Raw genomic sequence first — 12885 nt, 5'->3', positions numbered from 1 at the left:
TATAATTATGATTATTACAGCTCTACAGAGTGTAAGGACTAAAGCTTCAGAGCGGTCTGAGGCATGGCTGAGAGCTCAGAGAAGGTGGAGTTGTGTGTCTGATGGGAGTTTGTTCTTGGAGACTTTGCCTCCTTTCTCTACTGATGTGAGTGTGCCCGTCACTATCCTGAGGATGTGTGTGTTGAGGGGTAGCTCTACTCCATCAAGGGAACCTACCATATGGCATCGGAAGAATCTCTCTATATGACCACCGGGGTCAGTATTTTCTCTGTTATCATTATGACTCTAGGGGAAAGGTTGAAAAAATTGGATTTAGAGAAGTTGCCCCAAATCTCCAAACTTCAGTGGACCTACTCAACTTTTCTAGGTGTTCTACCCTTGTGCCTCTATTTCTTCACAAGTGTGCCCTCTTTTGAAGGGTCCTCCAGCTGCCTTGTTGCCAAATCCAGTGGCTTTTCTCATCCTCGTTCTGACTGACCTCTTGACTTTGTTGAACCCACAACTTGATCTTCTCAGGATTTCCTCCTCTCTTGACCTGTGTAATTCTGCACTATTCTTAATGTTCTTCATCTTGGTCCCTGGATTGCTCCTCTTTCTTTCTTTTTTTAAAAAATTATTTATTTATTTATTGGTTGCGTTGGGTCTTAGTTGTGGCACGCGGACTCATTAGTTGCAGTGCGCAGGTTCTCTAGTTGTGGCATGTGGGCTCCAGAGCACCTGGGCTCTGTAGTTGTGGTGTGCGGGCTCAGTTGCCCCGCGGCATATGGCATTTTAGTTCCCCCACCAGGGATCGAACCGGCATCCCCTGCATTGCAAGATGGATTCTCAACCACTGGACCACCAGGGAAGTCCCATCCTCTTTCTTTTCCTAACGTACAGTCATGGCTTGAAAACTCTTCTTGGCCCATTGTTCCTTTCTCTTTTAAGTTTTCTCCGTAATACAGGAACTCTATTCTTATTGCTTTGGTTGTCACCTCTGGGTGATGGCACCAAAATTCTTCTTCTGCCCTAGTCCTCTCTACCTCTTTGTCTTCAACAGGCATGAAGTTGCCAGAGCCTTCCTGGATGCAGTGACAAGCCCATACCAGAAGGCATTGAACTCTGGTTTTTCTGTGTGTAGGTATCAAGTGCCTGCTGTGTCTTTTGGATTGTTAGCAGTCCAAATGAAGACTAAGTCTTAAGCTCCCTTCTAGCATTCAGATTCTTTGAAGGCTGGGGCTGAATAGGATAGGTCTGGAGAGGGCCAGGGTGGGCTCCCTTTTATTCAATCACTCTACTTGTCACCTGATTTCTTTTAGAGGGAGCACTGTCTTTTGTCTCCGAGATTGCAGTTTTTTGTTAACATGCTTAGCTACCTTTTAAAAAAAAATTTTTTTATTGAAATACAGTTGATTTACAATGTTGTATTAGTTTCAAATGTACAGCAAAGTGATTCAGTTATACATATCTATCTATTCTTCTTCAGATTCCTTTCCATTATAGGTTAGTACAAGATATTGAGTGTATTTCCCTGTGCTATACAGTAGGTCCTTGTTGGTTATCTATTTTATATTTAGTAGTGACTTAGCTACCTTCTTGAAGATCTGTTCTCTTCTCTACTGGGGTAGGGATGGGATTGGCCATGTCTCCCACATTTTGGAGTACAGAGTATTAAGGAGGGGTCAGGAATGCCTCCTTCCTATTTCATCCCATCCTGTGTTGCCTTCCTTCCAGAGCTCCAGTCCCAGCTGGGCCTGTGGAGCCCTTCTTGGCTCCATGTGCGCTCTGGCAGGGCCAGCACCTGTCTGTGTGTTGCCACTGGAAAGGCCTCACTTGGGCTCTCCCTTGCAGGCTGTACAAGCGGATTTTGGCCTTGTAACTCTCTGGTCAGGCAGAGGCTTGGATCCATTGTGAACTTTTTACTCTCCAGTAGCCTCACCTGATCACTTTCCTTTTAGGGTGCCTTGGGTTTGTTGAGAGCAGTCCCCATTTGCATGGCCTTAGGCATGACTTCAGTATTTGGGGCACACACTGTTGCCATTACAGAAATGGTCAGTGGCTTAAGGATGTTCCAGGTCCAGCCTCCCAGCCAGTTAGGGCTAGACTGGGGTTAGAAGCCACATTTCTTTTGCAGTTCAAAGCCTCTTTTTATTTAATTGCTGTCTATCTCCTGACTTTAATTTATGTCTTATGGGGGAAAAAGCCTGTTTGCCTGACCTCTTCAAACTTACTTCTCTTGTCCTTCAAATTATTCTTTAAAAATTCATTTCTTTTCCTAAGCCTTTGCACATTGTTCTTCCTTGTCAGGACTATCCTTTCAATGTTCTCTTTGCATTGTTTTTTCAGATTCATATTTTTCTGCCCAAATTAGGCAGTGAGCTTCTATTTGTGTAGAGGTGAGTGACTCTGTGTGTGTGTGTGTGTGTGTGTGTGTGTGTGTGTGTGTATGAGTTTGTGTAGCACATAAATAGTAATGAATGTGTTTGTGGGAAGAGCTCATCCTCTAAGTGTCAGTTTGTAAAGCAGAAGGCTGTTTTATAGCTGTTCCTGCAAGTGGAAGTTCTACATGATGGTGGCCTGGCTCTCTGGACACTAATATGCTAGGAAAAGCACTGAATGGGCTGGGTCTGCCTCGGTGCTCAGCAGAAAACTGGCTGGGGTCTCTCCATTTTTAGCTGTGGGGGTCCTCCTCTAACATCTGTTTCCTTCACCTCCTGAAAGCAGATACCCAGCAAAAGGCTTTGGTCCTAAAATTTGAGATGTGGGGTCAGCTAGAGGGTATGCAAATCCTGCAGGAGTCAGGGAGCTCTGGAGAGTGTTTCTAGGGTGCCTGGCCTGGCTGTGACTGCCTGTGGGTCCAGGGGCAAGTCCTCATCCCCGGTCTAATGATGGTGTGATAACTAGGTGCCAGGTGCTGTACTGTGTACTTTCCACGCATTGTTTTATTTAATCCTCCCTAATACTCTTTGAAGTAGGAGCTCTTATTATGCCCATTTTATAGATGAAGAAACTGAGGCCTAGTGAAGTGTGTGTCCAAGATCACATAGCTAGAAATTGGCAGAGCCAAGACTTGGCCTTAGATGTGTCTGACTCTAAATTCATGTACTATACTTTCAACCCAATGTTTTAAATCTCTTTGCTTTAATTTCCTTCTTATAAGATGGAAGTAGAAATTCTTGCCCTTTCACTTTTTCCAAAAGATTTGGGGAAACAAATACATGGGCATACACTGTAGGTTAAGAACATGAGCATTTTATAAGATGGGAGTTCCAAGCGTTCCCAGGCAGGCTGCTGAGGTGGGTCTCCCTGCCCAGAACACTTGTGATGTTTACCTGTTCCCCCTGTGCTCTGGCCCTGAGACTGGAGAGCAGCCACTGTCCATGGGACCTCCCAGCATGTCAGAAGCTTTAGGAGGTCCAGCAGTTCCACTCCTCCTTCCTCTGTTGGCTTCCTGCCATCCTCATTTTGATAGAAAAATGGGCATCTCAAGTACCTTATTATCTCTTTTGTCTCAAAGCCCAAGGATACTTAAGGAAAGAGTTACTGGTGGAACACTGAAATGCATTCCCCTTTCCTGGACTGAGTGATGGTATTGTAAGTCAGAAGAAGGCCATAAATGAAAAGATGTAGTTCTGTCTTCTTTTGAGAGCCGAGGATGATGGGAAGGTTTGTTATCCAGGGTGTACAGGAGCAGGTGATCAGGTGAACTCAGGGTTAGTGGGTGGCAAGTGATTTGGGGAGGGCGCTAACCTCAGGCCAAGTGCCAAACTATGCCTCTGTGGGATTCCATGACTTTGGCTTTACTTATGTCAGGGTCTGAGGTTTTCTTTTGCTGCTGCTGCTGCCTATGTCCCTGCTTGTGATGGTGGACCATCCTGGCAGAACCAAACTGTGGGCCACTTCTCCTTTCCCTCTTTTCCCCTTCCCCCAAGCTTCAGTGTAAAGCCCAGGGAAAACGTGCCTGCTTGCTCTCCATCGCCACTTCTTGAATAAGGACAAAGCAGGTGACATAGTTACAGGCCAGGCCTTATGAGGACAGAGGACAGCATTACCCATGCCTGTGTGCTGCAGAGTTTGCACTTGTTCTCTGGGTACCCTTGCAATGCCTGGGAAACTGTCTCACACCTTTCTCCCAGCCTCACTGCTCCTAGGCCTCTCCCCAGGCACTGCCCCCACCACCATGTTCTCTCTCTCTTTATCTCTGATTCATGGAAAAATATATGGAACCAATGAATAGGTCAGGTGTGCAGTCCACATGGAATTATTGGGGGTGGGGGAGATGAAGGATCCATTTACTAATCGACCTGTCATCCTTAGTATCGTCAGAAAATGCTTCTGAGGGCGTTAGTGTGTGTGCAGGTGATGGAGGCGGCAAGGAGCCCTGTGGGAGCTGCCATTTCTCTCACCTGGCCTGCCATCCCACTCCAGGAGGTGGGTACGCTGTTAGTGCATCAGCTGCCCCCAAGCTCTTCTTCCTCAGTCCCTTCTAGGCCTTCTCCTCCTGCTCATTTGTCGTCTTTACCCTTGATTTCATTCTCATTTATCTGTTCCTTCTCATTTTTTCCCCCCAGCATCAGTTCCAGGTGTTTATCCCTGGCTGTAAGAAGGAGGCGTCTAACTCTCTGTGTGTGTGTATATGCATATACACATGAACGGTCTCATGTAGGGGAAGGGAAGTCTGTGGCTTTTGGATAATCCTTTTCTCTCTTAATGTATGTTGTCCTGATAATGCTGTGAGTCCCCTACTTCCATGGTTTGTTCTCCTTTTCCCCACAGCCAAGGATGCAAGAATAAAAAAGGTATGGGACATTATAGGAAGCTCTAGGGCTCTGTCCTCTTGGGACCCATCTCCCTGGGCCTTTCTTGACTTCTCATTCTTGATGTGGCAGCTTCTGTCCCTTGTTCATCCTCACCGAGCCTTGCACTCCCACTCCTCTGCACACCCAGACATGGCCAGGCACCTGTCCAGAACCTAGTGCTGTGCTATGAACTGAGTCCGTGTCTTTCAGTGTGATTGGTGCCCCAGGGAGCCAGGTTGCTGGGGAAAGCTCATGTGGCACTCAGCCGTTCCATTTTGTCTACAAAAAAAGAGGGGAGAAACTGGCAGAAAGCAAAGGCTTTTGCTGCTGGGTGAGTATAGCATCTATTTTTAGCTCCCAAGCCTTTGCTTTTCCATTTGGCTGTGCTTTTTTAGCACAGTGCCGGTCCAGCAGGGCTGTTTTCCTTCACGGCTCCAGATTTCCTTAGGGAAAGTTTCTGTCTGCCCCCGAGAAGGTGTGGGCTGGTCACTGGGTAATAACTTCTTATAGTGGGTTCAGGCAGGGCTTTGGGTTCCACTGCAATCTTGTCACAGGACCAATTTATTGAGGTGGAACATGGAGGAGTGTGGCAGGAATAGGAAAGAGAAAAGGTAAAACCCCATACTCTCCAGAGGTGTTTCCCTTATAATTAATTCATTTAAGACTCTTTGAGTAAACCTCATTAGTAAACTAATGAGGTGTATTGGGGCTGAGTGACCAACACGAAAACCTTTTATAAGGGTCTGGGCTGATACTGACAGGTTCTGAATTTTTCTAAGTTTTTTTTTTTTTTTTTTTTTAATTTGTTATTTTTTTTCTTTCTGCCTTTCTTTCTGAGGTCATTTGCCAGTCTGGATTAAGTTCTTTTGACTTCCACTCTAGTTTACTGACCAAAATGTTTTTACTATTCCAATTTGCCTATTCTAGATATTTCACTTAAGTAGAATCATACAGTATCTATTCTTTGGTGTCTAGCTTATTTCACTTGGCATAATGTTTTTAAGGTTCATTCATGTTGAAGCATGTACCAGAATTTCATTCTTTTTATGGCTGAATAATATTCCATTGTATGTACCACATTTGAAAAAAAATCATCTGTTGATGAATCCTTAAGTGGTTTCAGTTTTTTGGCTGTTGTCAATAATGATGCTGTGAACATTCACATGGAACTATCTGTTTGAGTCAATGTTTTCAGAACTTTTGGGTGGAATATATACCTAGGGGTGGAATTGCTGGATTATATATATATAGTAGTTCTATGTTTAACTTTTTGAGGAACTGCCAAACTGTCCCACAGCAGCTGCACCATTTTACAGTCCCACCAGCAATGTACTAGGGTTTTAGTTTCTCTACATCCTTGTTAACATTTGTTACTTTCTGTTGTTTTTTTTTTTTTTAAATTATAGCCATAGTAGTGGATGTAAAATGGTACAGTATCTCACTGTGGCTTTGGTTTGCATTTCCTTAGTGATTAATGATGTTGAGAATCCTTTAATGTCCCTATTGGCATATGCATATCTTCTTTGGAGAAATGTCTATTCAAGTATTTGGCCTGTTTTAATTTAGCTTGCTTGTTTTTTTTTTGTTGTTGAGTTGTAGGTGTTGTTTATATATTCTGGATACTAAACCCTTAAGATAGATGATTTAGAAATCTTTTTCTAATTTTTTGAGTTGTCTTTTCACTCTCTTAATAATGTCCTTTGGGGCACAAAAGTTTTTTAATTTTGAAGGAGTTCCATTTATTTATTTTTTCTTTTATCGTCCGTGCTTTGGGTATCATATTTAAGAAAGTATTGCCAAATCTAAGGTTATGAAGATTTTCCCTATGTTTCTTCTAAGAATTTTAACTCTTCAATTTATATCTTTGATCCATTTTGAGTTAATTTTTATATATTATGTAAGGGAAAGGTCCACTTCATTCTTTTGCATGTGGAAATCCAGTTGTTCCAGAACAGTTTGTTGGAGAGACTTTCCCCATTGAATTGTCTTGGTACCATTGCTGAAAATCAATTGATCATATATGTAATTTTTTCTGGGCTCTCAATTCTATTCCATTGGTCTATATGTCTGTCCTTATGCCAATACCACAGTGTTTTGATTACTGTAGCTTTGTGGTAAGTTTTGAAATCAGGAAGTGTGAGTCCTCCAACTTTGTTCTTCTTTTTCAGTATTTTTATGTTCTGGGTCCCTTGAAATTCCATATGTATTTTAGGATAGGTTTCTCCATTTCTGTAAAAAATCACCATTGGTTTTTTTTTTTTTTCTGGCCATGCTGTGACTTGCGGGATCTTAATTCCCCGACCAGGGATTGAATCTGGGCCACTTCAGTGAAAGTGCCAAGTCCTAACCACGGGACTGCCAGGGAATTCCCCAATTCCCCACCACTGGGATTTTGATAGGGATTGTATTGAATCTGCATATTGCTCTAGGTAGTATTGTTGTCTTAACATTATTAAGCCTCCAGTCTGTGAACATGGAATATCCTTGTGTTATTTAAGTTTTAACAGCTAGGAGGGCCTGCACTTTGGTGTGTTTGACTGTCTGAAAAGTGATGTAAAAGGCTTTATGGCTTGGGAATATTGAACTTTGCTGTTTTAGAGGGTGCTGATGGTATCTGTCTTCAGGTATAACAGTGGATATGGTTTAGAAGTGAATGGTTATAAAGGCTCATATGAATTTGGGCCCATGTCTGTTCACACACAAATCATTTGGTTAGTTTCCTTCTCTCTTCACCATAGCCAATACCACCCTGTGCAACCTGATAACAACCTGGATAATGAAGAAGGAAGGGACCAGGGCTATTATAGCACATGCAAGCGTCCTGGTTTACTGTACAGTTTTAACCAAGGCATATCTCCCCATATGGGAGAATGGAGGCTTACTTCAGGTTGATCTACCTTTGGGGTAGAAGACCTGTGATACCTCTATTCAGGAAATGTCTGACATCATCTGAAATGTTTGACATCTGTCAAAAAAGGTGACATCATGGGAATCACTATGCTGGGGCAGGGGGAGGGGTGTCAAGCACCAGCTTCCTGTTGACCTTCTATTTTCTGTGTTTACATTCCTCAGGCCCCTAACTATGCCTCACCAGGGCCTGCTTCTATTTAGGATGGCTCCTCTGGGCATGCTGCTCGGCATGCTGATGACCTCCTGCTTCACCTTCTGCCTCAGTCATAAGAACTCGGTAAGTGTCTTACCGCAAATAGAGGGATCTTTTTTGGTGGGTCCAGGAAAGCCTCCATGCCACCAGGGCTGCTGTGGGAGTTTCTTATAGGAATGTGACCAGTGCTGGGTCATGGAGTATGTGTACTTCTTCCCCCATCCCTTAGTCCTCAGGCCTCTGTTTAAAGCTTACGACACAGTTTCTCTTTGGGGAAAAGATGATGATGATGATAATGATATAATAACAATGATGATAATATGATAAGCTTACTATGTACCAAGCATTGTATTATGTGCTTTATATGTATTCTTATTTAATCCCCTCAACAACCCTATGAAGTAGACAACTACAGTTATTATCCTCATTTGACAAGGAGGAGATTAAGTCTCAGAGATATTAAGTAACTTGGCCAACATTATAAAGCTAGTTTGTGGCAGAGCTGGGAAGGTCATGATTCTCCCCAAGGGGCTGGGTGCCTGTGTGGTGAGCACCAAGTAAGACTGCTTCTCTGTCTACTCTGCTCATCCATGTGCATGCTCAGTCTGTCTGTAGCTCTGTATCCTCTTTCCCTCTGTCCTTTTCTCCATGTTCTTTACAGCCTCCTTTTCATTAACCCAGACCTCATTGCTGAGGGTTTCTGTCATTGCCAAAGGCAGGGGCAGAATGCCTGAGAAGGCCCTGAGCTTGGCCTGGCTGCAGGGTGTCCTGGCCCCATTTCCCTGGCCTGCCCCACCAACAGCCTGCCCTTGATCAACTCCCAGTGCCTTCTCTTTCCTCTCCCTTGAGATGCCCTGACTGTCAGCTCTCTCACAGTTTCACCCTCCCCTGGCCACCTTCTCCAACCCCAGGGGTCCCACTTAAATGTTGGGTAAAGTGCTGGAGGCTTTGGAGACGGAGGGCCTTGAAGTGCAAATGACAATTGTGATGAATTTAATCCAGCTCAGCTGAGGTTCACCTCTGGTTCATGGCAAGCTTCCACCTTCTCTCTGAAGTCCTTTGTTTTCTCTCTGCTTTTCTCCCCACTTTGTAGAGCAGGAGAGAATGTACAGTTAGGAGTCACGAATCCTTTTGAGCTTTTAATGTTCTTTGACTAAGATCTTGTTGCTGCCGTTTTTTGGCCTCCTCTTCGAGGAGAATGAGACTGGGATCCCATTGGCCCCTGAGGGTGGGACTGGCCATGGCATGAAGTTGGGGCTGTCTCTGGCATAGCCTGGCCCAGAAAAGCACCCAAGTGTCTCAAGGGCTCAGGGCTGTGTCCCCTCCAACCTGCAGCTCATGAGGATCTGGGTGCTCCCCATCATGAGCTTTAGCAGATGCACAATTAACAAAAGCGTGCTGATGAATTTACTTAAGGACTGTGTGTTAGTAAGTCTCTTTTGGATAATAGTCCAACCAAATAGATGAGCTTTCAGAGCCATAATTATTCTGGCCCATTTATATTAGCTCTTTTGAGTCTAATCTCAAAAAAATGTTAATACTGACTTTCATCAGCAAAAGCTGCTTTTATCCTTATGTCTGTTCCTAAGCTGTATCCATTTGTCATAATCTTTCATCATGTGCTAAGTACAAGTAGGAGTTGAAGCATCTTTTCTCTCATACCATAAAAATTGCTGCCCCGATGGCATTTAAAATCCAAATTATGCAGCCAGCCACCTTCACAACAGTGAAAATGGGTGGTGGGGGAAGTGGGAGTGGTCATGATCCTTTGTTCAGAGCCTGGAGTCCAGCAAATGCTCCTAGTGACCTGGAATTGTCCTCCCCAAAGGGATTTGTACAGGTTAATGGCCACCCAGCAAAGGCTGGCTGTGTGTATCAGGGTATGATCTGGAGCCAGCCTCCCTTCCTGGCTCCTGCTATGGCATCTCCCTGGGATGCCACATCTTAGGAGCAGTGCGAATGCTAAAGGGATGTGGTTGTGTGGTATGCTGGCCTTCAAAAGGTGGTGGATGATGAGGGAGGTAGTGGAACCCAGTGGAAGGAGCACAGAGCCTTGGTAAACTCCCTTTTGCCTTCTACTTTGGCAATTTGACCATTTCTTTTTTTTTTTAATTTGACCATTTCTGAGCTTTGTTTCCTCATGTGTAAAACAGGGTTGGTACCTCCCTCTGAAATTTTATTGTAGATTAAATGTGATTGTATATATAAAGCACCTAGCATTGGCACTGGCACAATATGGCTAATGGATGGTCAATAAATGTCAGCTGTTATTTTTTAGTAAGGGTTGGCTGCTTCCATTGTTTAATTTAGGGCTGTGTCAGTCAGGCTTCTATCCCAAAATGTTGCCTTCTCAGTCTGTCTCTGTCACAGCATCTATCCACCTACCTTGAGAGATTCATTCATTCCCTTGGATCTTGAAGGCTTTGGTCTTTAAGAATCTCTTACTCAGTTACAATTATAAGGAAGTGTGACATGGTAAGCTGTTGTCAGCTAACACCTTAGCTGGGATTTCTTGCCACTTAAGAGGAAATTGGTATTTAGAGTAACGATGGCAGAGAGAAGAGAGGATTCAGCATGGAAGGGAGCTCGGAGAAGCCAACTGAGAGGTCACCAGAGCACGAGATTTACTTCAGAGCTGACCAAGGGCTGGCTGGCCTCCCTCACCTCTTGGTCTTTGTCTCCTGTTCAGGACACTGCTGGAGCAGAGAGAGGGTCGTCCCTTTCTCTGGGACGGTGTTTCTTTAAACACAGTCATTAAAGGGAAGGAGGATGTGCTGATAAATGTGCTGGGGTGATCTCATTGACCCTGCTTCCTTCCCTCGGTATCCCAGGGCACAACCGTTAGAACACATGACTAAGAACAGAAACACAGAAGTGAGCCAGAATTCATGCGTGCACTTTGGAGCCAGGCAGTCCTGGACTTAAATCTCTGCTCTTCTTTTCTCAGCAGTGTGGTTTTGCACAGGCCCTGTATGTGTAAAATGGGACTAAAAGTATGTGCTTCATAGATGAAACTTGGATGAGTTGTGAGGCATGGAAGGCACTTCAGACCAGTTCCGGGAATATGGGTAAGGGCTTAATAAATGGTAGCTACTGTTATCCTTACAACCTCATCTCCATGATGCTGCTTTTCCTGAAAACCTTTTCTGCAGTTCCACCTTTGAAGTGATTGTCCAGCTTGTAGTATGTTTGTGTGACTGAACCTCCCTCAGTGCTTGCCAAAGTCACTCAGAGCCAGATTTGGTGAACAGGGTGAGCTGACCAGACAGGGGAACACCAAATTTATATCACCTCTACTAAAAACAGGTGATCTGTAAAGTAATGGCAGATTGTGAGTGTGTGTGTGTGTGTGTGTGTGTGTGTAGCTTAAAATGTGGTTCAGGGCTTCCCTGGTGGCGCAGTGGTTGAGAATCTGCCTGCCAATGCAGGGGACACGGGTTCGAGCCCTGGTCCGGGAAGATCCCACATGCCGTGGAGCAACTAGGCCCGTGAGCCACAATTACTGAGCCTGCGCGTCTGGAGCCTGTTCTCCGCAACAAGAGAGGCTGCGATAGTGAGGCCCGCGCACCGCGATGAAGAGTGGCCCCCGCTTGCCGCAACTAGAGAAAGCCCTCGCACAGAAACGAAGACCCAACACAGCCAAAAATAAATAAATAAATAATTTTTAAAAAAATGGTTCAAAGATGATACCAAGAGGAAGCTTAAAAAACATTTTGAGCAGTGATGGGATTGTTGCAGAAAGCGTTTGGCTTTCCTAGGGCTTGAAGCATGTGTCTCAGTGGTTCATATCTTGTAATCCTTCTTCTTGAACCTACTCTATTAATCTCATTAAAGATCTAGAAAAAGAGGCTTTCTCAGCCCCTACTCATCAGAATGAACACTAGCCTTGCCTGGATTGGGCTTTCTGCCATATTGTCATCATCACCATTACCCTTGCCTCTTTCTGCTTCTCTTGATGTTGAGCATTTGGTTACTTGATTACAGCTGTACCTGCCAGGAGTTAACTGGCTAATAGATACACTAAAGCAAGAGTTGTAATGTAAAGCTTAGAGATGTTTAGTTTGGCCCTCTTAGTGTTCTAAAAGTAAGAAAATGTCACATAAAAATCTGGATTTTTGTTTCTCATCAAGTTGAATGCCTTCGTGGCAGTGGTGGAGCAGCTGAGTAGCAGCTGTGTTTCTTAGTCAAGGCAGGAGGACTCCAGTTTTCACAGTCCCACCACTCCTGGTTGTTTTTACACCTGGCACACAGCACTCATTTACATCCACATTTAGTCCACATACTTCTGAGGTAAATCTTTTTTTTTTTAAGAGTTTTAATTAATTAATTAATTAATTAATTTTTTTGGCTGTGTTGGGTCTTCATTTCTGTGGGAGGGCTTTCTCTAGTTGTGGCAAGCGGGGCCCACTCTTCATTGCGGTGCACAGGCCTCTCATTATCGTGGCCTCTCTTGTGGTGGAGCACAGGCTCCAGACGCGCAGGCTCTGTAGTTGTGGCTCACGGGCCTAGTTGCTCCACGGCATGTGGGATCTTACCAGACCAGGGCTCGAACCCGTGTCCCCTGCATTGGCAGGCAGATTCTCAACCACTATGCCACCAGGGAAGCCCTGAGGTAAATCTTATTAACGGTCTTCTAGTCCCATGGTCTCGTGTATGGTGCTTTTGGCAGAGACTGACCAGCATGGCTGGGCCCTGGAGTACATAGGCTGCAGGTACTTAGTGGACAAAGTGGTCTTTGTTCTGGAGTGTGGGGCTAGTTCCTGGCTTCCAGCAAACTCTTTGGACTTGCCTCCAAAAGACATACCTGCCTGTAGGAGGAAGGCCTTCTTTTGTTCCTTTGTTGTGTGATTACGAACTAAGCCCTGGGCTAGGCAAGGGGTATACAGTGGTGAAAGAGACTGACACAGTGCTTGCCCTCAGGAAACTCAGTTGTTGGAAGTTTGATGTCCATGCCCTTAGAATGCACGGAGCCTCCTGCCAGTCTGTCTTCTCTTTAGTCTCACA

The 12885-nt window shown here is 44.6% G+C and overlaps 1 protein-coding gene across 6 annotated transcripts in view; it reads left to right on the top strand.

The window, feature by feature from the left end:
* Positions 1-12885, top strand: part of SIL1 (SIL1 nucleotide exchange factor) — a 313911-nt gene that overhangs the window by 108423 nt on the left and 192603 nt on the right. For all 6 annotated transcript variants that reach the window (XM_059917197.1, XM_059917198.1, XM_059917200.1 and 3 more), the window contains one exon: positions 7851-7965. In XM_059917197.1, the coding sequence (XP_059773180.1) occupies positions 7861-7965 (105 nt within the window). In that variant the 5' untranslated portion in view covers positions 7851-7860. The remainder of the gene's footprint in view (positions 1-7850; positions 7966-12885) is intronic.

Source organism: Balaenoptera ricei, chromosome 3, assembly GCF_028023285.1.
Source record: "Balaenoptera ricei isolate mBalRic1 chromosome 3, mBalRic1.hap2, whole genome shotgun sequence".
NCBI lineage: Eukaryota > Metazoa > Chordata > Mammalia > Artiodactyla > Balaenopteridae > Balaenoptera > Balaenoptera ricei.
Note: the sequence above shows the minus strand (reverse complement) of the source record. Positions and strands in the feature narration are given on the sequence as shown.